Raw genomic sequence first — 22,443 nt, 5'->3', positions numbered from 1 at the left:
GCTTTGAGCAAGTTTAGTGGATATTGCGCTATATAAAAGCTCAATTTTAATTTAATTTAATAATGTGTCCAGGTCTGGTATGTTCCTCTCATAGTAAGGATGGAGTCATTTGCTGTGTCTTCTATCCCCTGTAGCTGTTTTCCCAATTTCTTTCGTTCTTTGTCTTGGAATGAGAACACTCGGTTTTGTTCTGGTCATGACCGGTGGGAAACAGTCAAGCGTATGCTTATGGGTGAGGGAAATGATATTTATTGTTTCACTTGCAAATCATCTCTCTGTTACGTCCTGTTATATTTTTCATTTTGAATTTATAACGATCTGTAAGTATTCGACTGGTTTCCTTTTAATGAAATCATATGCTTCTGTCTTGATGACACTTTTAGTTGACTTCAAACTAAAAGCACCGATAGTTTGCTCTTGGAATCTACATTTCATATCTGAAATAATATTCCTCTTTGTGTTACTCGATCTTGTGTGCTCTTGATTGTAACTCTAGATTTCTTTTTGGGACTAGATATACCATTTTCGCCCTTTATATGGGCGCTGCAATGACTTAAATATGTCGCAAACACCGAAAAACCCCTACACTAGTCATAATAGTCGGATTTTGTCATAGTCCTCTCTCCTCAGAAATGATTTGTAACAAGTAAACATTGTGTCCCTAAGAAGAGCCATAAGCCCCGTTGGCTCCGAACCTGATCCCAAATATTGTATTTCACATTGGAGTGGCTATTAATTGTTACTTTTAAACGTACCAAAGCTAAAATAAAAACAAACAAAAAAAAATATACCCCCCAAAAAAAAAACAACAAAAAAAACAAAAAAACAAACAAAAACAAAAACAAGAACAAAAAAAAAACAAACCCCAAACAAAACAATCTTGAACATTTCTGTAGCACACTATCCACTAAACCTCCTCAAATGGCAGCCAACAGCAAGAGTATACACATAGGACGAGACATGACACCTGCTAAGCGATATTTTTTTCCGACAGCGACAACGCTGTTAACGGTCAGGAACTCATTTTACACCTGAGTATGGTGAGAGGATTGGAATAAAGAATCCTTTTGCAAGGACTCAACTATGCACCTCTCAGAGCTGGACTCGAACCCATTACCTTCCATCCGATCCCAAAGCGAGTGTCATACCACAAGGACTTTTCGACAGATCGAACAGGCTGAGCTATCTAATCACTGTTGAGTGGACACAGTCAGGGACAGAAAAAGCCCCCCCCCCCCCACCCCCCACCTCATTGGAACCGGGGATCGACATGATCAGTTCCATTGTCTCTCCTTCAAATGTTTCAACATCTGAATTCCATGTGGATCCATTGGGAAGCAAATGGAAAACAGAAAAGTTTGACCAGTTAGAGAATGATAATAATAATAATAATAATAATAATAATAATAATAATAATAATAATAATAATAATAATAATAATAATAATAATAATAATAATAATAATAATAATAATAATAAAAAAGAAGAAGTGAATTTCCTTTCAAAATGGAACCCGCCGCTTTGATTTGGTATTATTTGGAATAAATTAAATAAAAAGACCTATCTAGTTTAAATTCCAGTTCATCAGTATAAGGATATTTCATGTTTGTAATATGTGTACTTTTTTCATTCATTTTTTACCTGTTTATTTATTGTTAAATACATTTTTATATCTATTTTTACTTTTGGTATTTTAGACATATTTTAACAGACGTTATTTCATCCATTATGATTATAATTCCTCCTTTTTGCTTCATACGTTTTAAAACATATCGATTGACCACGATTACTCCAAAGTGTCCAAAGGATTTGAAATAGTCTTAGATCAATGTTGACGTAATCTGAAGAAAAAAAAATATTCTAAAAAGTTTGGCTAGAAACCCCGTCCTCCAAATTATATCGATCGATCAAAATGACGCTGATAAAAAAAATCTCAAACTTGAGACTTCCCTGGATTCCCAGGTTTGAGAGTTTTTAGCAAGCTGAGTGTCGTTTTAATCGCCCCATATTTGATTGATAAAATTTCTGGCAAAAATTTTTTTTTTTTAAATGTGATCCTCGTAGTAGATCGATGGTCAGAGAATCAAACCTCTGAACTCTCGATTTCCACGATTGGCGGATCAAACCTCTGAAGTCTTGATTTCCACGATTGGCGGATCAAACCTCTGAAGTCTTGATTTCCACGATTGGCGAATCAAACCTCTGAAGTCTCGATGTTTTCCATGATTGGCGGATCAAACCTCTGAAGTCTACATAAAAGTCCAGAGGTTCGATCCTCCGACCACATAATATCTGACGTGTTAATGATTATCTTAATTTATTCATCTTTAGTCAGTCAACTGTCGTACTATGGAAAGACAGGTATTTAAGAATTTGGCTTGAGAACTCGTCCTTCAAATATTGATCGATTTAAATGACTATCATCTTGGCAAAAACTCCCCAACCTGGGACTTCGCGAAGTGGCCCACCGCTTCAAAACGGAATTAGAAAGTCGGGGTGAATTTTGTGCTTAAAAATAAAATTTATAATCAGAATTGATAAAAGTTTGGTGAATTTAATGCGTTCAATCGGGGAAGGTGAGAATAAATACCTAAGGTGCGAAAATCTACTCAAATTTCATATCATGCCTCATAAAAATGACAATGAATTTTTTTTTAAATCGCGTTCTTCTCCCCAACATATTAGCGCTTTGCGGCTGTGGGTCCCAAAATGGAAAAGGTGTAGATATTGTTATTGTAAGGCAGGAATGAATGAAATGGTTCCACGATTCCCCCTTCATCTTTCTGGTTTCCCCGAGGTGTGTCAGATAGATTTGATAAGATACGATTGTCTGGTGTAGACGTCATCACATGACAAAGTCTTATGCTAGTCTAGACTACTGGAGAAGAATCAAAGCCTTGTTTGAAAAGGAAATGGGGGAAGAGAGAGAGAGAGAGAGAGAGAGAGAGAGAGAGAGGTCCTATCTAAAGGGTAGCAAGCCATTACCATTTTCCGTTTCACGATATACAAATCGGGATAAACTCCGACTCCATGAGTCGAATGGTTATGAAGGGCTACTACTTTATTGATGCTATGCATTTAACTAAAATACTCAGAAAATTCGCCTGCCGGATATAACGCACCAACACATAAAACTATGTGTAGCATTAAACGTTAATAATCTGATTGTTAGAATTTAGTGAGAACTTATCATAAAAACGGCTGTCTAAAAACAATAACAAAGAGCTGAGTGACGTCCATTTAGTTCCCTCTATAGATAGTTCGAAGATGACGTCACTCAGGTCTTTGTTATTGTTTTTTGCCATCCGCGTTTATGAGTAATGCTCACTGAACTGTATTAACCCGACTATAACTTTTCATGGATACACACAGTTTTGTGTGTTGGTCCTTTATACTTCCGGATGGCAATGTTATGAGCTTCTTAGCCAAGCGCATACTATCTATATTGCATCTGGCAGACAAAAGACAGTCAAAGAACCTGTCATGTGAATAAATGGATATTGTTAATTTTGATGTGATCTAGTCTACATGTTGCGTGCTGATATTGAGACTAAAAAATTCCCTTTTTGAAAGCAATGCATTTTCCACCTAATTTAGTCATTTGATTGGTGTAATAATCTCAATGACCGAATTCCACCGGACTGTCATCTCCGAGTTTTGACCAGCATTTGGCTCGATATTCTTATGAGTTGTTTTGTGATTTGTTCACCCGTAGAAACCATCAAGCTTTGATATTGTTTACGTCTAGGTTGTTTTTTTTTTCAAGGTGTTCATCGCGTTGGACACAATTAAGGGACAGAATGTGTGTCAAATACATTCCCTATGTACATCCATTAATGTCTTAAGTTTATAGGGAATGAGATTAGCGAAAGAGTAGCGTCCCTTGATTGGAAGTCACGAGCGGAAAAGTTATTAGAGAGAGAACGTCATGTTGGTTGTGCGGCATGAGACACTTCACCGAAAGCGATGACGAGAGAGACGCATGCGCAAAACCATTTTGACGTTCTCTCTGTAAGGTGACGTCCAATCAAGGGACGCTACTCTTCCGCTAATCTCAATCCCTATAGATAGAATCTTTTAATCTCAATTTAAGACCACAATACTTTTGTGAATATATTGTATTCACATAGCAGAATTATCATTGGTTGCCTCCTGTCTATCATATTGAAGTACACTGAAAGAAAAAAGGACCTCGCTTCCAAGTTAAATATAATCAATATATTTTTGATCAATCAAAACATGGAGTATATGACACACCGTCAAACGTGGTCGGACAAATATAGATTGTTGTTTCTAATCATAAACGTGAATGAAATCGACCTCTCTCTGATCACTAGTATTCTTTTTCTACCGCCAAATGGTATCAGACGATTTTCTCGATTAGATTATAATCGTTCAATTAAAAAAAATAGTTTACTGTGATGGTTCTATTGACATAGCGGTAAAACAGTGGGTATTTTTATCGATATTAAAACCTGTGTTGTTCGTTATGTTTACCAATCACTGCCATTGTTTACATTATGACGACTGTTCGAGAAGCCTGGTTATGTTCCCTTCCACCATATTATGTCTATTTATGCCAAACCCGATACAGTCAAAATATTTGGCGATCGCCCTTATTTAAAAAAAAAATCCGGAGTACGCTGTGATCACCTCGTGTTACTAAAGTAGCTGTGACGAAAATAAAGTCAAATACCATAAGTTTATAGAAGCAATCTTTATTCAGGTTTTCGTCCAACGGAGTCATTGGTCACATGGTCTGTAGCTGTCGAACGATTGGATATTTCTAAATAAATTATGTAAACACGTTGCTTTGGTCATGAAAGTTGCAAAAATACATGCCGGTCAAGTGAAAAATAAAGACTTTTTGTAATGTTGTTTTTCCCCGCAAACTATATATGAACACTTTGAATTACGTAGGTCATTTTGAACTCATAATTATACAATTTGGCCAATGACGCAAATACGTGGTAAAAATAATAAAGACTTTGAGCATTTAAGATTTCAGATCTATGAGACTCAGGATAGTCAGAGACGAGGGAACATTTGTGCTGTTTTTCCAAATAACCATGTGACCTGATAAATCGGACAAGTGGAAATTGACGTAATTTTAATTTGTCATGCTGAATCATAGACATAAATGGGGGGCAGGCTATGCAATGAATGTGCTTTCCTTATTCTTTATCTGTTCCCCGATATAAACACAGTTGATACGATGACAGCCATGTAAACAACACAGGAGAATGTGTCAGGTACGCACCGGAAAGTCTGACGTACAAGGACAAAATAACATTTTGTACATTATATTGGCCATAAAACTTTTACTTCATAAATCGACAGATAAAAAAGAACCTGTCTATTTCAAATACTTATTAATCTTAAAACTTCTTTGAATCCTCAGGAATAAAGACTCTTTCACACGTTGAGGTTAGTCTTGGCAAAGAGTGTGCTATGAGAACACATACAATGCTATTTGGTCTTGGTCACAAAGTGTTGAGGGTTTATGGAATTACGAAAAACATTGGCCAAAATTAGGAAAAAGCCATAGGTTAGTGTCTGCAGTATCCGTGAGCGGGATGATTGAAACCTCTGATATGGAAACGAGACGGGCAGGCAGTCTAGGGAGATTTTTTTGTTCTTTTGATAGCGCCATATGACGTAATTCCAGTTGTCGAGAATTGGGATGTTTTCATAGGATAGATAGAAATAAAAGAAAATGAACACACAGGTTTCAGAATTGTGAGTGAAAAGAAAAACTCGAGAGAGAAAGAGAAGGACAGAGAGAGAGAGAGAGAGAGAGAGAGAGAGAGAGAGAGTGTGTGTGAGAGAGATAGATAGATATATATAGAGAGAGAGAGTGTGTGTGTGAGAGAGATAGATAGATAGAGAGAGATAGATAGATAGATAAAGAGAGAGAGATAGATAGATAGATAGATAAAGAGAGAGAGAGCGAGAGCGAGAGAGAGAGAGTGTGTGAGAGAGATAGATAGATAGAGAGAGATAGATAGATAGATAGATAAAGAGGAAGAGGATAAGAGGTGAGAGAGAAGATAGAGAGAGAGAAGAAAAAGAAGTAAGAAGCAGAGAGAGTGTGTGAGAGAGATAGATAGATAGAGAGAGATAGATAGATAGATAGATAAAGAGAGACAGAGAGAGAGTGTGAGAGAGATAGATAGATAGAGAGAGATAGATAGATAGATAGATAAAGAGAGAGAGAGCGAGAGAGAGAGAGTGTGTGTGTGAGAGAGATAGAAGAAGAGGAGAAAATTAGATAGATCATAACAGAAAGAGAGAAGAAGAGAGAGAGAGAGAGAGAGAGAGGGAGGGTGCTAGACAAATTATTTTAGTTTATTCATACACTCATTACAAAGTATAATGCTGATAAGGTTTAAAACGTAATGTATTAGATGAGATAGATGATGACCAAACAAACACAAGCATAAAGACGTAAAAATGAACCAAATAAAACATCAAAACAGTGCAAAATAAAGAAATACAAAATAAATTATATATATAAACAAAACAAAACAGAGCAAAAAAATCACATATATCCTGTGTCATATCACTTTTTACGAAAAATGCAAATTCTTCCATCTAGTTTACACAGTTATGATAATAATTTGAGTCATATAGTTCTATATTGTGGCTTCCAACAGGAAACAGCTGTTTTCATTGTAAAAAAAAGCAACGAAAAGATGAAGTTATGATGCATATATAATTTATTCGTGGGAAAATATCCGAATCGAGCTTCAAACAAAAGCCTGTTTGTTTCCTGGACCAATCAAAGATATCAATCTGCTATGTCTGGCGTGAGGGAAACCGGGTTAAGAATTAAATAAAAAGAGAGATGAGACGTCATAATTTATTAGTCCCATACCGTCAGGGTCGACGTGCATCTATTTGCAGGTCTGATAATCCTATTTAATATGGGCTCATTGTTGTAATGGAAACCTCAAAAAATTACGCAGAAACATCCATTATAACAATGTTAAACTAGGCCCATAATAGCGTTCAGATGTCAGACCTGCATTTATGTATCCGTCGGGTAGGGTTCAAAGCTCGAATCCCTGCCATGAAACCCACACAACATTGCTTTTTCTACATTCTTGGTAAAAATGTTAATCGTGTTCATGGTTCAGGCTTTTGGTGTTAGGATTTTTTTTTTTTTTTTTTTTTTTTTTCGAATGTGCTGCTAATCGGGCTGTCTTAGCATACTCTCATTAGACGCCTCAACAAGGACTTTTAAAAACACTTTTTGTAAATGAATTTGTGAGGAAATAAGGTGACTTCTTGCGACGTGTCCATGAAATCGAGAGAGAGAGAGAGAGAGAGAGAGAGAGAGAGAGAGAGAGAGAGAGAGAGAGAGAGAGAGAGAGAGAGAGGGGGATAGAGATAGCGCGAGAGAAAGAGAGATCACTAGAGACTAATTAATTGGCTATTTTAAATGACTGAATGAAATGTGTTTGAAAGGGAAAGAAAAGGGATTCCAGTGTGTGTGTGTGTGTGTGTGTGTGTGTGTGAGAGAGAGAGAGAGAGAAAGACAGAGAGAGAGAAGAAAAAAAGGAAGCAAGAAAGAGAAAGAGAGAGAGAGAGAGAGAGAGAGAGAGAAAGAGAGAGAGAGAGAGAGAAGAAGAAGAAGAAGAAGAAGAAGAAGAAGAAGAAGAAGAAGAAGAAGAAGAAGAAGAAGAAGAAGAAGAAGAAGAAGAAGAAGAAGAAGGAGAAGAAGAAAGAAATAAAGAGAGAGAGAGAGAGAGAGAGGAAAGAATGAATGAAAGAAAGAAAGAAAGAGAGAGAGAGAGGTAGAGAGAGAGATAGAGAGAGAGGGAGAGGCGGGGAGAGATAGATAGATAGAAAGAGAGTCAGAGAGAGAGTGAGAGAGAGAGTCAGAGAGAGAGAGAGAGTGAGAGAGAGAGAGTCAGAGAGAGAGAGTGAGAGAGAGAGAGTCAGAGAGAGAGAGAGTGAGAGAGAGAGAGTGAGAGAAAGAGAGTGAGAGAGAGAGAGTGAGAGAGAGAGAGAGAGAGAGTAATATATTTGACTTTTTGTCATAATAGAATGTCTGCAGCCTGACAACTTATCAGATCTTACGTAAACTTCCGGGTGGGTTAGAATCTCCAAACAAAGCAGCATTGTCTTCGATAGCGAGCTGGAGATAAATAGAAAAATTCTTATAATTTCTTTCTAACGCTCCTGTTGATTTTTCTTTGGTTCTAATTGTGGCTGTTTATTGTGCGGCTATGTCGTCTAGTGGTATGACACTCGCTTTCGGATCGGAAGGTCCTGGGTTCGAACCTCGCGCTCGGCGCATAGTTGAGTCCTTGGAAAAGGCTCTTTACTCACATTCTCTCACCGTACTCAGGTGTAAAATGAGTACCTGGCCGTTAACAGCTTTGTCTTTGTCCGAAAAATTGTAATATCGCCTAACAGGCGTCATGTCCCGTCCTACATGTTAAATGTTGCTGTTGACCAGGGACCCATTGTAAAGCGCTTTGAGCACATTTAGTGGATATTGCGCTATATAAAGCTCAATTTATAATTTATTATTGCATGCAGAAAGAAAAGTATTTGGTGGTAGAGTCATTGATCAGATTGAGAGGTTGTATATTTCTCGTATGTTTTGCATTTTAGATGAATAATTAGATTCAAAAAGTTAAAAGAAACAGAAATAATTATATAAACAGATAAATGAAGAGATAATTAATGAATATCAAATAAATATAGCTAAATGAAATATACATGAATATTTGTATTAGTTACCGTCACGGATTCACTAAGCTGATTGGGCATCGGAATGATTCATTCATTTATTTATTTATTTATTTCCCCAAAAAGCCATAAAGAACCAAATCTCCGTTTCATGGAGTGCAAGTCACCTGTTAGGCGTACTTTATGTACATATACTATTTCAATTTACAATATTAGAGCATCGATATAACATTTGAGGGCTTTGTAAATTACTGTTGTAGAGGTTGCTATGATAAAAATACTCATCTCAGTGATGACGGCTTACTCTAACTTATGTAATTAGCTCACTTTATTTCTTTAAAGCTTATTTAGGAAAGGGCTACAGTTGCCATGTGTTTATTGCAATGACTTACCATAACATGCACAAAACATTTTTGTAATACGAAAGGGCAACACTGGCTTTTATAAAAGAACAAATGCAAGATATATCATCATGAAAAATATCGCCATGCCTACACTTACATTTTAAATGAATCTCATCACCTTTCCTGGTGCGGTTATTGTAACTAAATGTACAAAGGCGTCAATCAAACATTCTGGCAAATCTTCCTTGACCTGTACAAGGGTGAAAGTAACAATACCAATATCTACCCTTTAGTCTATCCATTTATAACATAATCAACTTCATACTCTGATGGAAACTAAAACCGCTGAAATTCGAGGGTCGATTCTTACATTTGAAGAAGGAGCTAATAAATACAATGCTAGATGTATATTATATTAACATTTCTTTAAGGAATATTTCAGCGTGACTCGGCGGTACGGTCTTTGCTCCGTACCCAAAAGGTACCGAGTTCGATCACCCACCACCGCACTGTGTGGCCTTGAGCAAATCACCTCGCCCTAACTCAATTTGCGCGTTGCACTGCGGCTGACCACTGGGTTATTCCAGTCTCCCCTTGGAATAGACCCTAAAGACAAATTTCCCCAATGGGATGAATAAAGGGAATTTTATTATTATTTTTAAAAATTTTATTTTACTGAAAATGTCGATTGATTTTGAATCAAAACGAGGGAAAACGTATTGTAACAAACATATTCGTCTGTTTGTTCTTCAAACAAAAAAGATTACTTCCTGGTGACACAAAAAAAAAAAAGAAAAAGAATCGGCTGATCACGAAATATCGAACTTAGTCAATAAGTGATAATAATGGAAGTAGGCACTGGTGTAAGATAAAAACAAAAACAAAAAAAGGAAAGTTGTGTATGAAACAGTGCGATTCAAGAAAAAAAAACCTTACCAGAAATTTGAAATCATCTAGTCTTTCTTTGTGAAGTTTTTTATCTTTTCTTTAAAAAAAAATTAACTTATCTGGCGTTGGTGCATACACAACTCTTTCTGATGTTTATCAGTTTGTGTCACGACCGAGTCAATGATTCTTTTTATCTATCAGAATGCCGATTAAAAAAATATCGCATCGCATTTTGAGTGGTTTTACTCAACTGAAAGGAAGAAAAACCAAAACGGTCTCTATGAGTTCTTGAGACAGTATCATAATATACATACCAATATTTTCAGAACAATTTTCAGAACATAAGCTGAACCACCCATTAAAAAATAACAATTTAATCTTACCATAAGCTGCTCCAGGATATAAGTCGAGCCTTCTTCTATTCAATGTAGACAATGCCATGTAGGACCGATAACACGTAGTTTGATAGGCCGATAGGAGCCGATTTGTGGTTTGCCATCATTTATCGTTACAATATTTATCCTACTGATATTAGCCACATCAATACACCGCCGTACTCTGGAAAAACCCATATTTTAAAATTTGTCCAGAAAACTCGTCCTTCAAATATCGATCGATTTAGATGACCCTCATCTTAAAAAAAAACAAAAAACCTCTCAAACCTGGGACTTCGTAATCACGTGATCTTTGCTTGAGCAATCGACAAAACATGAATAAAGTTACTTAGCTCAGCCCTTTGTTATCGGTTTTTAGTCATTCGAGAAGTGAAATGGTCTCGCTTAATTCTCATAATAGACCATGAACAATAAAAGTTAAAAGTGACACTCGCTTTCGGAACCGAAGGTCCTGGGTTCGAGCAGCGCGCTCGGCGCAAAGATGATTCCTTGGAAAAGGCTCTTTACTCACATTCTCTCACCATACTCAGGTGTAAAATGAGTACCTGGCCGTTAACAGCGTTGTCTTTGTCCGAAAAATTGTAATATCGCCTAACAGGCGTCATGTCCCGTCCTACATGTTAAATGTTGCTGTTGGCCAGGGACCCCTTGTAAAGCGCTTTGAGCACATTTAGTGGATATTGCACTATATAAAAGCTCAATTTATTTATTATTTTTTTAAATCGTTCTTTTGAAAGCTAGATATTACTTATCATTTTACGTTACCAAATTCTACCAATTGTTCATTCATAATTCTGTTGCTCATTCACACGGTGTTTTGAATATAGGAAGCGGCTTTTTTTTGGAAAGGGGGGGGGGGGGAGCTGGTGTTCTTTATTGTCTAAACACTTGTTTATTTGGATAACACGAGTGATGTTTAATGCCGGAACACGGATGCAAAGTCAGGTTCTAGCGCCATCATGACATTTACGGAGAAGGCCCTGGTCGAGTAAACAAAGAACAAAGGCCACACGGTGCTGATTAAAATATGGCGTTGAAGGTCGAGTCGTGAGCTTGTAAACAACGTCAAGCGATATTGAGTGATGTCATTAACTGGATGGCGTCTTTTGTCATGACGTCTTACTTGATTGTTTTTGTCTACTCAGACGTGAATAAGTACCACATTGCAACGGCAGATATTGTTATTGCTAGAGTTACCCAAATGCTGATCTTTCAATAGCAAGAGTCACTAGGGCCTTGATATTTTCCTTCCGTTTTCACTGCCTTTGGCGGTTGTTCTCTTCTTCAGCCAAGAATGTCATCCAGTTTCAGCTCTCAACCACTCACTCTGAGCGTAAAGTTATAGCCTGATACTGACCAAAAAATGAAGTCAAAATGCCAGTTTTTTGCCACAAAAGAAAACAAATCGTGAGTTGTATTCAATAGTTCAGCCAATGAAATAACTTGTTTCCATGAGCTCTACTAACGACAACTCACTGGACGGTGCAAAAACCAAATAATGACGTCAAACTGCCAGTCCTTTTGGATTTCAGTATCAGGCTTTAACATAACGATGGCTACGCTCTGAGTCATGTTGTTTTCGGCCTACCTTTCTCTCTCCCTCTTTCCTTCCGCAATCGATTTACCCTCATCCAACAGCAAAATCGTTATTTTCCTTAGCCCTTTTATCCTCACATCAATACTCACGTTTTTCAACCAGTGCCAATTTTAATACTTTCTCAATTGGATTCAGTAGTCTGATGTCACGCGCCCGGCAACGGCCGCCATCTTGGTTCTAAACAAAGAAAATCATTACTTTTTATTCTTCATGCTGGCTAGAACTTTTCATTCCCTTTTCATATGCCTTGTGATCAGAATGTGTAAAAGTCAAAACATGATCAAATTGATGGGGGTTTTTTCCTCTGGATACGCGTTTAAGCTCGCCGGAGAAATATTTCATACGGCGTCTGCCATTGTTCCGATAGTTTAGAGCCAGTGTTAATAAGTTACCATGCGTCATTAGGAAGGAAGTGACGTTACGACTTTTGAAGACTATTGTAACACGTTGTTGCATCTTATTCTCATTGTTTCTCCTTCATATGTTTTGTATATTGTTAAAATGCAAGTCCAAATATGATCGAAATTGATTAAGTTATAAATTATTAGGGTATTTGTGAAAAAATCACGAAGGATCGTGGATTTGATAAATTATTCTCGCCATGTTTGATCAAAAGTAAAAACCTGTGAGAGGAATAGAATTCATTTTGTCAACAGAAGCTGTAAATTAATGATGGACATTAAATAAATTTAACAATCTTGCCACATGGAAAAAGAAAAAGAAACGAAAAGGCCGAAAACAACGCCAAATGTTTCATCCACATTGCCACTATGGAACCAATGTGTTGGAACAAATTAATATGGCTCCTCGGCAACTTCATGCCTGTTAACTCATCTAAACCGGTGTGGTGTATTCACCGTTCCATGACTGATCATTATGTCAAAGCTGATTTTTCAAACAATCATTTGAGTCAACGGATGATAAAATTACCCTTCATTTAGAAAAGGATCTCAAGTCACTTATATATCATGTTGTAAAAATAGTTATGTAATTTTTCTATTTGACAGAAATTCTATGCTCGTTGACAAAATTTTTTAATTGCATGCATACACGTTAAATTCCCCCCAACCCTATTTGTCAAAGAATAGTTTCTATAGTGAATGAGCGCGCGATGACGAGAGACGCATGCGCACAACCAATATGACGTTCTCTCTCTAATAACTTTTCCGCCGGTGACGTCACAGACTATGGGTGACGTCCAATCAAGGGACGCTACTCTTCTGCTAATCTAATTCACTATATATACTCATTAAAAGTGACGATCCTAGTACACTTATGGGAAAACCAGCAATTGACTATGACCATATTAGGGACTTTGCACACCACTTAACCTCCTCCACCCTCTTGCCCTCCTCCAAATCACAATTCAATAAGTACCTATGGCAAATTACGGCTACTTTCCTGCAATGCTCTGACAAAACACCCTTTTCTTCATTTTGGCCAGAAGTTTTAACACTTCAAGCAGCCATGAATTAAGATGAATCTCAACTTTTCAAAAATTCTTAAACCTAACACTCTTTGAAATGGTATTCTGAAATTAGTCAACTTAAGAATTTTTAAAATGTCGATGATCATTCATCGATGTTTGGACTAACAATTTCTTGTCAAAATTTAAAAAAAGGTACTTTGCCACTTGATGTCGATTCGGCATTTCTCACCAATCATCATTTCTAAAGCACCAAGCAGGTGTGCGGTCATTGGCGCATTAGACGAAAATTGTGTGAAGTGGTTCTTGAGATCTTATGACGTCTGGAAAAAGCAAATCAGTCTGATCTTACCGATCACATCCCTCCCCCTTCATCTCCCAGCCATTTGCGTAAAATTCAATAGGGAATGAGATTAGCGGAAGAGTAGCGTCCCTTGATTGGACGTCACCTTACAGAGAGAACGTCAAATGGTTTTGCGCATGCGTCTCTCTCGTCCTCGCTTTCGGTGAGGTGTCTCATGCCGCTTTCACCAGAAGCGAGGACGAGAGACGCATGCACAAAACCAACATGACGTTCTCTCTCTAATAACTTCTCCTCCGGTGACGTCCAATCAAGGGACGCTACTCTTCCGCTAATCTCATTCCCTATGGGTTTTTTTTTCAGCAAGAACTGGTGAGTATCTACGTTTTCGGTACGCTATCTGGATAATCTAGTTTTATAGTACTCTCACTTCCTATTTTATATAAAGAATAAGAGGTTAGAATACTATAATATTTCAAACTCCTTAAATAGTCGAGTACTCTAAAGATTCAATATCTAAAGAATCATCAATATCTCACGAAATTAAAAAATCGATTAAATTGTTTTACTTTAATAAATACACGAGAGCAGAGAGCAATATTATAGGCAAGATTAAAGGGAACACAGATGGACCCGTCAATGCATGATTAATACTTAAGGGATTTGTAAGAATTTTTTCCACTGTTGTCATATTATGGCAAATGGCATCACGGAAAGTCGACAGGCTTTCTTCGTCTGATGAGCCACTCAGATAGAATAAAAACGTTGAAAAGAGTTATAATATCAATACAGTGGAATCGGCATGACGTCAACATTCTTAAAGTTAACTTTTGCTTAAAGACAACACTTTGTTGGTCCCGGGTTTTCTGTGTCTAATCAAAGTGGGGTCCAATTGATAGAGGATATATTCAACCTTGTATAAAGTCAACCAATATTTCTGGTTCGTTGGTGCTGGCTTTGTCAGGATTCAACGGTCATCATAACACAGAGAAAATGCTTTTTAAAAAATTAAAAGCAGCTGTATAATAACATGTATTTGAAAACTCACATTTAATTTTTAGGATATTGAGGTAACCACTGAAATACTCAGATCTGCCAAGTTCTAAGAATTTTTCGTAGCAGTAGGCAGGTTTGTGTAAGCCACAAGAAAAAGGAATTTGCTTTGCGTTATTCTTATGAATATTATAATCAAACGAAGAAAGTGTGCCAAGTTCCTTTGTTGGAGTTTTGGTTCTTTCATGGTCACCACAAACATACAGTTATAAACATTCTCACGAAAATAATACTGCACTCGACATATATTAAGGCGTGTCTGGAAATGTTAATGTGATTTGTTTTTATTAGTTGTTGTAAGAATGAGCTCATGTCTTATTATCTGACTTGGAAATTTAATGGTTCATAACCCTTTCGTGAAAACAACGCCCGCCCGCCTGCATAGAGAATACAGTCTGGTCTGCTCCCTAGTCTGTGCCCTCCTGGTTACTGAGGCAATAAAATGCAACACTCAAATAATGTTACAGTTCCTTGTTATATATTCATTTTACTAATTCGTTTATCAATCTCTACAATTCATTTCGTGTGTGGCTGATATGATAATTTGTTTGGGCTGAGAGTGATTGAATTATCTGGGATAACATACACGCTGACACTCCTTGATGCATGCTGCTGTGCGATGACAAAAGACATATTTTATTGCCTCCAGAAAGTGTTTCTTCAAATATCAGTAGATTAAGCTACTAAAACTTATTAAAATGGCTTGAACCTAACTCCTTCAAAAAAGTTTCAAATTTAAGAATATGGAACAAATTGGGGATTATCCTAATCGAATGACATTTAAAGTAAATAAGGAACAAGTACAACAAGTACTTTGTCGGTGTTCCCGGCAGGGAATGGGAAAGGACAAAGAAACCTGTGTGTACGAGCAGTGCATGTTGGTGTCCTTTTTGTAAGAGTATCGGTGGGTTATCTCCCTGTTCCTGTTTGAGTCAGCCATCGTTGATTCCAGTCTTGCTAGTCATGATTATCTTATTATTATTCCTTTTCTCCTCCTCCTCCTCCTCCTCCTCCTCCTCCTCCTCCTTCTTCTTCTTCTTCTTCTTCTTCTTCTTCTTCTTCTTCTTCTTCTCTTCCTCCTCTCATACTCCTCCTGCTCCATATAAGAATGAGATGGGGAAAAGGTGAGGGAGGGAGAGGGGGTATACATTATTTATCATGTTTGTCAGTACCTTCTGTATTTACAGGGAATTGATAGCATCCGATGCTCTGATGAATACGACATAATTTTTATATGGACAAAACATTCATATTTTAATAATAATAAAAAATAATGGTATAGATTTATAGTGCGCCAAACATCCCTTCATCAAGAGGGCTCTGGGCGCATAACATAGATTAACTTAATCATGAAGCCCTAACACAGTACACGAACAACGCTAATTATACACATAATCAAAAGAAAGCCTGTCGGAATAAGAATGTCTTCAATCGACGCTTGAATTCCTCTAGTGAAGACGAAGAACGTATCTCTAGTGGTAGTAAATTCCACAACCTTGGACCAGAATGCTGAAAGGCGCGTTCACCAGCCTTCACTCGACAGCGGGGTGTTTTCAATTTGAGGTCGTTCGTTGATCAAAGCGATCGCTGTTGGTTATACCGTTCAACGAGGTTTGAAAGATATGCTGGTGACGAGCCCTCCAGGCATTTGAAAACGATAATTGAAGATTTATATTTAATCCGCTGGTCCACTGGCAGCCAATGCAGCTGCTGTAGTAATTCGGGAGCTGCGGTTTTTCTGTCTTTCTGTAGTACAACGCGGGCTGCCATGTTCTGTATTTTCTGGAGTTTGTTTATTTTGTCCTTTGTGAGACCAACAAACAGTGCATTGCAGTAGTCCATTTTCGGGATTGTTTACTCTAACTCTCGACTGGTTAAAACGTACCCAAATTCATATTATACGGATTCGACTGATATCGGTGATTTCATTGACCCACGAGTCAAAAGACAGGATTCACGATATTATTACGACTACTACTACCACCACCACCACCACTCATCAATATTATCATCATCTTCCACATCATTAACATCATCATCTTCCACATCATTAACATCATCAATATTATTATCAGTATTTTTATCATTTTTATTATTATTATTATTATTATTATTATTATTATTATTATTATTATTATTATTATTATTATTATTATTATTATTATTATTATTATATTATTTTATATATAATAATAATAATAATTAATTATTATTATTATTATTATTATTATCATTATTATTGTCATCATCATCATTACTATTATTTTATCATCATCATCATCATCATCATCATCATCATCATCATCATCATCATCTTCATCATCATCATCATCATCATTAAAGGTTTTTAAATGCTATTCTAATGAATCCAGACTGCGTTCTGTCACGTAGTGCCTCCACCAAAAACAAACCAACTTAATTCGATAATGTCTATCAGGAGAGATTTCCTCGTGGGTTGTAACTTGTAACGTTTTCCACACTGCCTGTGGTGAATAATATTATCTAAATTAAATTTTACCCAATTGTCATGACACTGTCATAAACGAAAACACCTTACAACTATTTCTATTGTTGAAGGCATCTTTATCTAAACCTTTCATCGCTTTGTTTGTAACATCTCACTAAGTTTTTCTGTAACTTGAAAAGAATACAAAATATATATGAATCGTGTTGGATACAAATATGGTACGAATTGTGCTCGACACTAGCAATAACACATAACAAACTCATGTAACACACAGTCCTGACGATGGTTGAAAGGGCCTGAAACATCGATGTAGACTGACTTCAACATTGTGGTAAATATTAAAATAATATATATATGTATATATATATATATATATATATATATATATATATATATATATACATATTTGTATGTTTGTGTGTGTGTGTGTGTGTGTGTGTGTGTGTTATTGTGCGTGCGTGTATGAAATCTTGCGTTTTATGGAACAAAACTATTTTGAATCTTAATAGATTAAAAGGTCGTTGAAATCATTGTAAGAGTTTACATTTATTTATTATCTACCATTATTATGAAACATACCAAAAAAAAAAACCCAACAAAAAAACAAAACAAAAAACAAAACAAAAACAAACGCAATTTACACATAACAAGACACGGTCACCTACTGATTATGAAATATAACTTAATAATGACGTGTTCCTTCTTCTTTTTCCTAAAAAAACGCATGAAACATTGGAAAATGCGAATCTGAATTCTTAATATTTTTTCAAGAACCCAAACTGGAAGAAGCATAACTAATTAAAAGGATCATTATTAATGGTGATCTTTTTTTCTTGGAACAATGGAAGATAGTTTGAGCGTTTTTGACAAGATTAGAATAATAGTAATCGATCGATTTTTGAGGACGAGTTTTCTGGCCAAAATTTTAAAATGTGTTTTTTTTAAAAGTATGACAGGACGAGATAATGCAGATGCCAAACTTTTTTGTTGTTTTTTATTTCTTTTGGTGTGAATTAGTGAATTGAATTATGATGATAAATAACCAAAATTACGAAATTTCAATCTTTTACTGATAAGGACATTGAATTCATTCTCTCACCAATAAAAGTATAAATTGTCCACAAGTTTCACATTGTTGATAGTCGAGTCAATTAATTCCAGCAACTAGATAGTCAACACCGATATAATAATACCTCTTTGTGGCAGTGAATTACATAATTTGGAGTAAAACGTCTGGCCAAAAAAAAACAAAACAAAACAAACAAACAAAACAAACAAAGAAATTCTTTCTCAAAGAAAAAAAATAATGCAAAGTAAAAAAAAAACAACCCAAACTAAGTCAAACGCCCCCCCCCCCCCCAAAAAAAAATCCACACAAAAAAACGCCAACAAAACAACTCTCAGAAGAAACAAAAACAGACAAACAAACGAAAACAAAATGTATTCTGTCGATGCACAATGAACTTCCCCCCAACATATCTTCCTGCACTCTCTTGTATCTTTATCATCATAGCTTAAATTATACTTATTGTCTTTCTTTTCTTATTCCACTTATGTTTTTTATGTGTCCTATTGATAAGCATATTTTTCTTACAATAAAGAATGTCTGGTCATTAATTGTTAATTGCTATAATATAGTACATGAGGCATTCATCTATAAACCTCAATAGACTATCGTGGTTATGCTGTGGTTCGTAAACAACAGGACCAATTACCAAACTACAATAGCTACCTACTGCATGCATGGTCATTAGCCGACTATAAACACAAAACACAAAAATAGATCATTAATTAACCCTCTCCTTACCAGCCATTTTCAGGATTGTCCCCAAAACTTCACACAACACAAAATACATTTTTATCACTCAAACACAATAGCAGTAAAGGTCTTGCCATACATAATTTCTTTAGCAAAACATGCTCTACAACACATTGTTCTTGTTTTTTCAATTGTATGACGTTAAAAGAAGTTTTAATAAGAAAAATGTTGGTTGCATCGTAACGAATTTCCTATTTTTGGTAAGGGGAGGGTTAAGTGATAAAAAAGAGGACAGACAACTTTGTCGGGCGAGACAACTCAGGCGCAGCCAAAGTGCATCGTCAAATAGTGGACAACAGGACATATAGGGAATGAGATTAGCGGAAGAGGAGCGTCCCTTGATTGGATGTCACCCATAGTCTGTGACGTCACAGGCGGAAAAGTTGTTAGAGAGAGAACGTCATGTTGGTTGTGCGCATGCGTCTCTCGTCCTCGCTTCCCGACCGATATTTAAAGGACGAGTTTTTCTGGCCAAATTTTTTAATACGAGCCCGCGTCTCTCCAGGATAAGAAAGTTCTAGTCTAGTTAATCTATACTTTAGGCTTAAAATTCAATTTTAAGTATCAGTTTCGACTTGACACTACACCGTTTTAATATAAAAGAATATAGTATAATATAATATAATATAATATAATATAATATAATATATATAATATAATATAATATAATATATAATATAATATAATATAATATAATATAATATAAAATAATATAATATATATATAATATAATATAATATAATATAATATAATATAATATAATATAATATAATATAATAATACAATACTATAATATAATATAATATAATATATATAATAATATATATAATAATATAATATAATATAATATAATATAATATAATATAATATAATATAATATAATATAATATAATATAATATAATATAATATAATATATATAATATAATATAATATAATATATATCAATATAATATAATACAATATAATACAATAATATATATATAATTAACAATAATAATACATTATAATCCTTAAAAGCTATATGAACCTTATGGCTTATTAAATTCTCACAAAGCTCTGACCCTTCAAGATTTTAACCATGGCCAAAGCTCACACCATCAAATTTTACCAGCGGCCACAAGTTACGCAGTCCAAAATTACGTACATCCTGCCATCAAGTAATTGGTTAAATGATTTCTATCACACAATTAGGCATTTACTAAAATTAGATTTTGATTATTTATACAGGGCAATATATCCATTAAACGTCCACAAGGCGCTTTACAACGGGTCCCTAGCCAACAGCAAAACTTAACATGTAGGACGATATAATATGACGCCTGTGAGGAGATATTACAATTTCTTTCCGACAGAAACAACGCTGTTAACGGTCAGTTACTTATTTTACAAATGAGTACGGTGAGTGAATGTGAGTTATGAGACTTTGCCAGGACTCAACTTAGGAGCCGCTCGCTCAGAGCTGGGCTCGAACCCAGAATCTTCCGATCCGAAGGCGAGTGTCATTCCACAAGACCACATAGCCGAACCGGAATGAAACACAAAAAGGAAATTTAAAGTGGAGACAATCAGATGAATAAGTAGGCAGCGATAGATGATAGGATAGACTAAATGTGAAACTATAATAAAGTAACATGTACTGTATAAAATTAACATAGAAATAATTTAGTTCCTTTCAGCTGGATGGGATCAAAATAAATCAATGTAAGGGATCAAACCGTTGCCATCGTAAAGTTATAGGGAATGAGATTAGAGGAAGAGTAGCGTCCCTTGATTAGACGTCACCGGAGGAGAAGTTATTTGTAAACAAACCAACTTCAAGCCAAGCGCTCCAAATACACAATTTATTATTCATATTTCTGTACAAAAATGCATAACGTAGCTTGTAGTTGGTTAGTTTACAAATAACTTCTCCTCCGGTGACGTCCAATCAAGGGACGCTACTTTCCGCTAATCTCATTTCCTCTAGCCTGACACTGACCAAAAAATGACGTCAAAATGTTTATGAGTACTTCTCACTAAACTGTATTAACCAGACTACAAACGTTCAAGGTTACACATAGTTTTGTGTGTTGGTCCGTTTTACTTCCGGATGGCAATGTTGTGAGCTTCTTAGCCAAGTGCATACTATCTATAGAACTCCTGTTCATGTACTGTATAAATGAATTTATCATATCTTTTATATTAACAGCGGTGGCTTAGCGGTAGGTGTCTCGTCCTCTCATAAAAATTAAGCGGTGTTAAGCGTGGTCAATGCCCAGATTGGTGATAGTGATCGTGGAAAATTCTGGTCCCGACGTTGTGTCCTAAGGTAAAGCACTTAACACAAATTACTCCACTCGACTTAGGTACGAATGAGTACCTGGCTATCGGTAGTGACAGATATTGCAAGATTGTTAGTACAAACTGAACGTCAAATAGGCGACTAGTAGTGTATGAAATGGAAATATAGTTCCGTATGGCCATCATTATTATTATTATTATTATTATTATTATCATCATCATTATCATTATTATTATCATCATTATCATTAGTATTATTATTTATTGTTATAAATGAAATATGGTGAAGTTCATTGTGCATGATAAATCTGTGGACATGCGCCATCTATATAATTTATTTTAATAATTATTCTTTGTTTTCATTCATTGTCATGCGCAGGTTGTCCCGAAGGTCTGTGGGGTGAGGAATGCGATGCACTGTGTAGTGCCGGCTGTAGTCGAGGATGTGCTCGATACGATGGGCAATGTATAGGAGGATGTGGTCCCGGGTGGACGGGAGACTTCTGTGAACATAGTAAGTATCATCATCATCATCATCATCATCATCATGAGAAAAGTGATATCTCACAAATTTTACATTTGTTCAAATCTGTTTTTGATATTACTTTGACCTCCCGTTAGTTAATTATTTTATTACTCTAATATTATTACGATCTCCTTTTCTGTCAACTGCATTTTGTTCTTCGTCCGTCTTCCTATCAAATCATTAAATCTATCTTTTCCTGTTTGACGTTTCATAAGTTTGTCTTGCCTTTTTAAAACTCTGATAAGCAACTCCCCATTCCATAAATTGATACCATATTTTGTTGTTGCTGAGCATATTTCTCTCATCAATACTCTTCAACAGTCGTAACGTCACTTCCTTCCTAATGACGCATGGTAACTTAGTAACACTGGCTCTAAACTATCGGAACAATGGCGGACGCCCGTATGAAATATTTCTCCGACGAGCATAAAAGCGTATCCAGAGGAGAAAAAAACTTAAATTTGATCATGTTTTAACTTTTACACATTCTGATCACAAGGCATATGAAAAGTTCTAGCCAGCGTGAAGAATAAAAAGTAATGATTTTCTTTGTTTAGAAACAAGATGGCCGCCGTTGCCGGGCGGCGTGACATCAGACTACTGAATCCAATTAAATTCCACGATTCCCTGGATGATCATCACT

General features: G+C 35.9%; 1 protein-coding gene across 2 annotated transcripts in view; it reads left to right on the top strand.

Moving 5' to 3' along the window:
- The window catches only part of LOC144968843 (uncharacterized), a 56,191-nt gene that overhangs the window by 3,035 nt on the left and 30,713 nt on the right, over positions 1–22,443 (top strand). For both annotated transcript variants that reach the window (XM_078907602.1, XM_078907595.1), the window contains exon 3: positions 21,654–21,788. In XM_078907602.1, the coding sequence (XP_078763728.1) occupies positions 21,654–21,788 (135 nt within the window). The remainder of the gene's footprint in view (positions 1–21,653; positions 21,789–22,443) is intronic.

Source organism: Berghia stephanieae, chromosome 1 (assembly GCF_034508935.2).
Source record: "Berghia stephanieae isolate SIO BIC M18660-M18661 chromosome 1, UCSD_Bste_1.3, whole genome shotgun sequence".
Classification (NCBI taxonomy): domain Eukaryota; kingdom Metazoa; phylum Mollusca; class Gastropoda; order Nudibranchia; family Aeolidiidae; genus Berghia; species Berghia stephanieae.
This window is presented reverse-complemented; position numbering and strand designations above follow the sequence as displayed.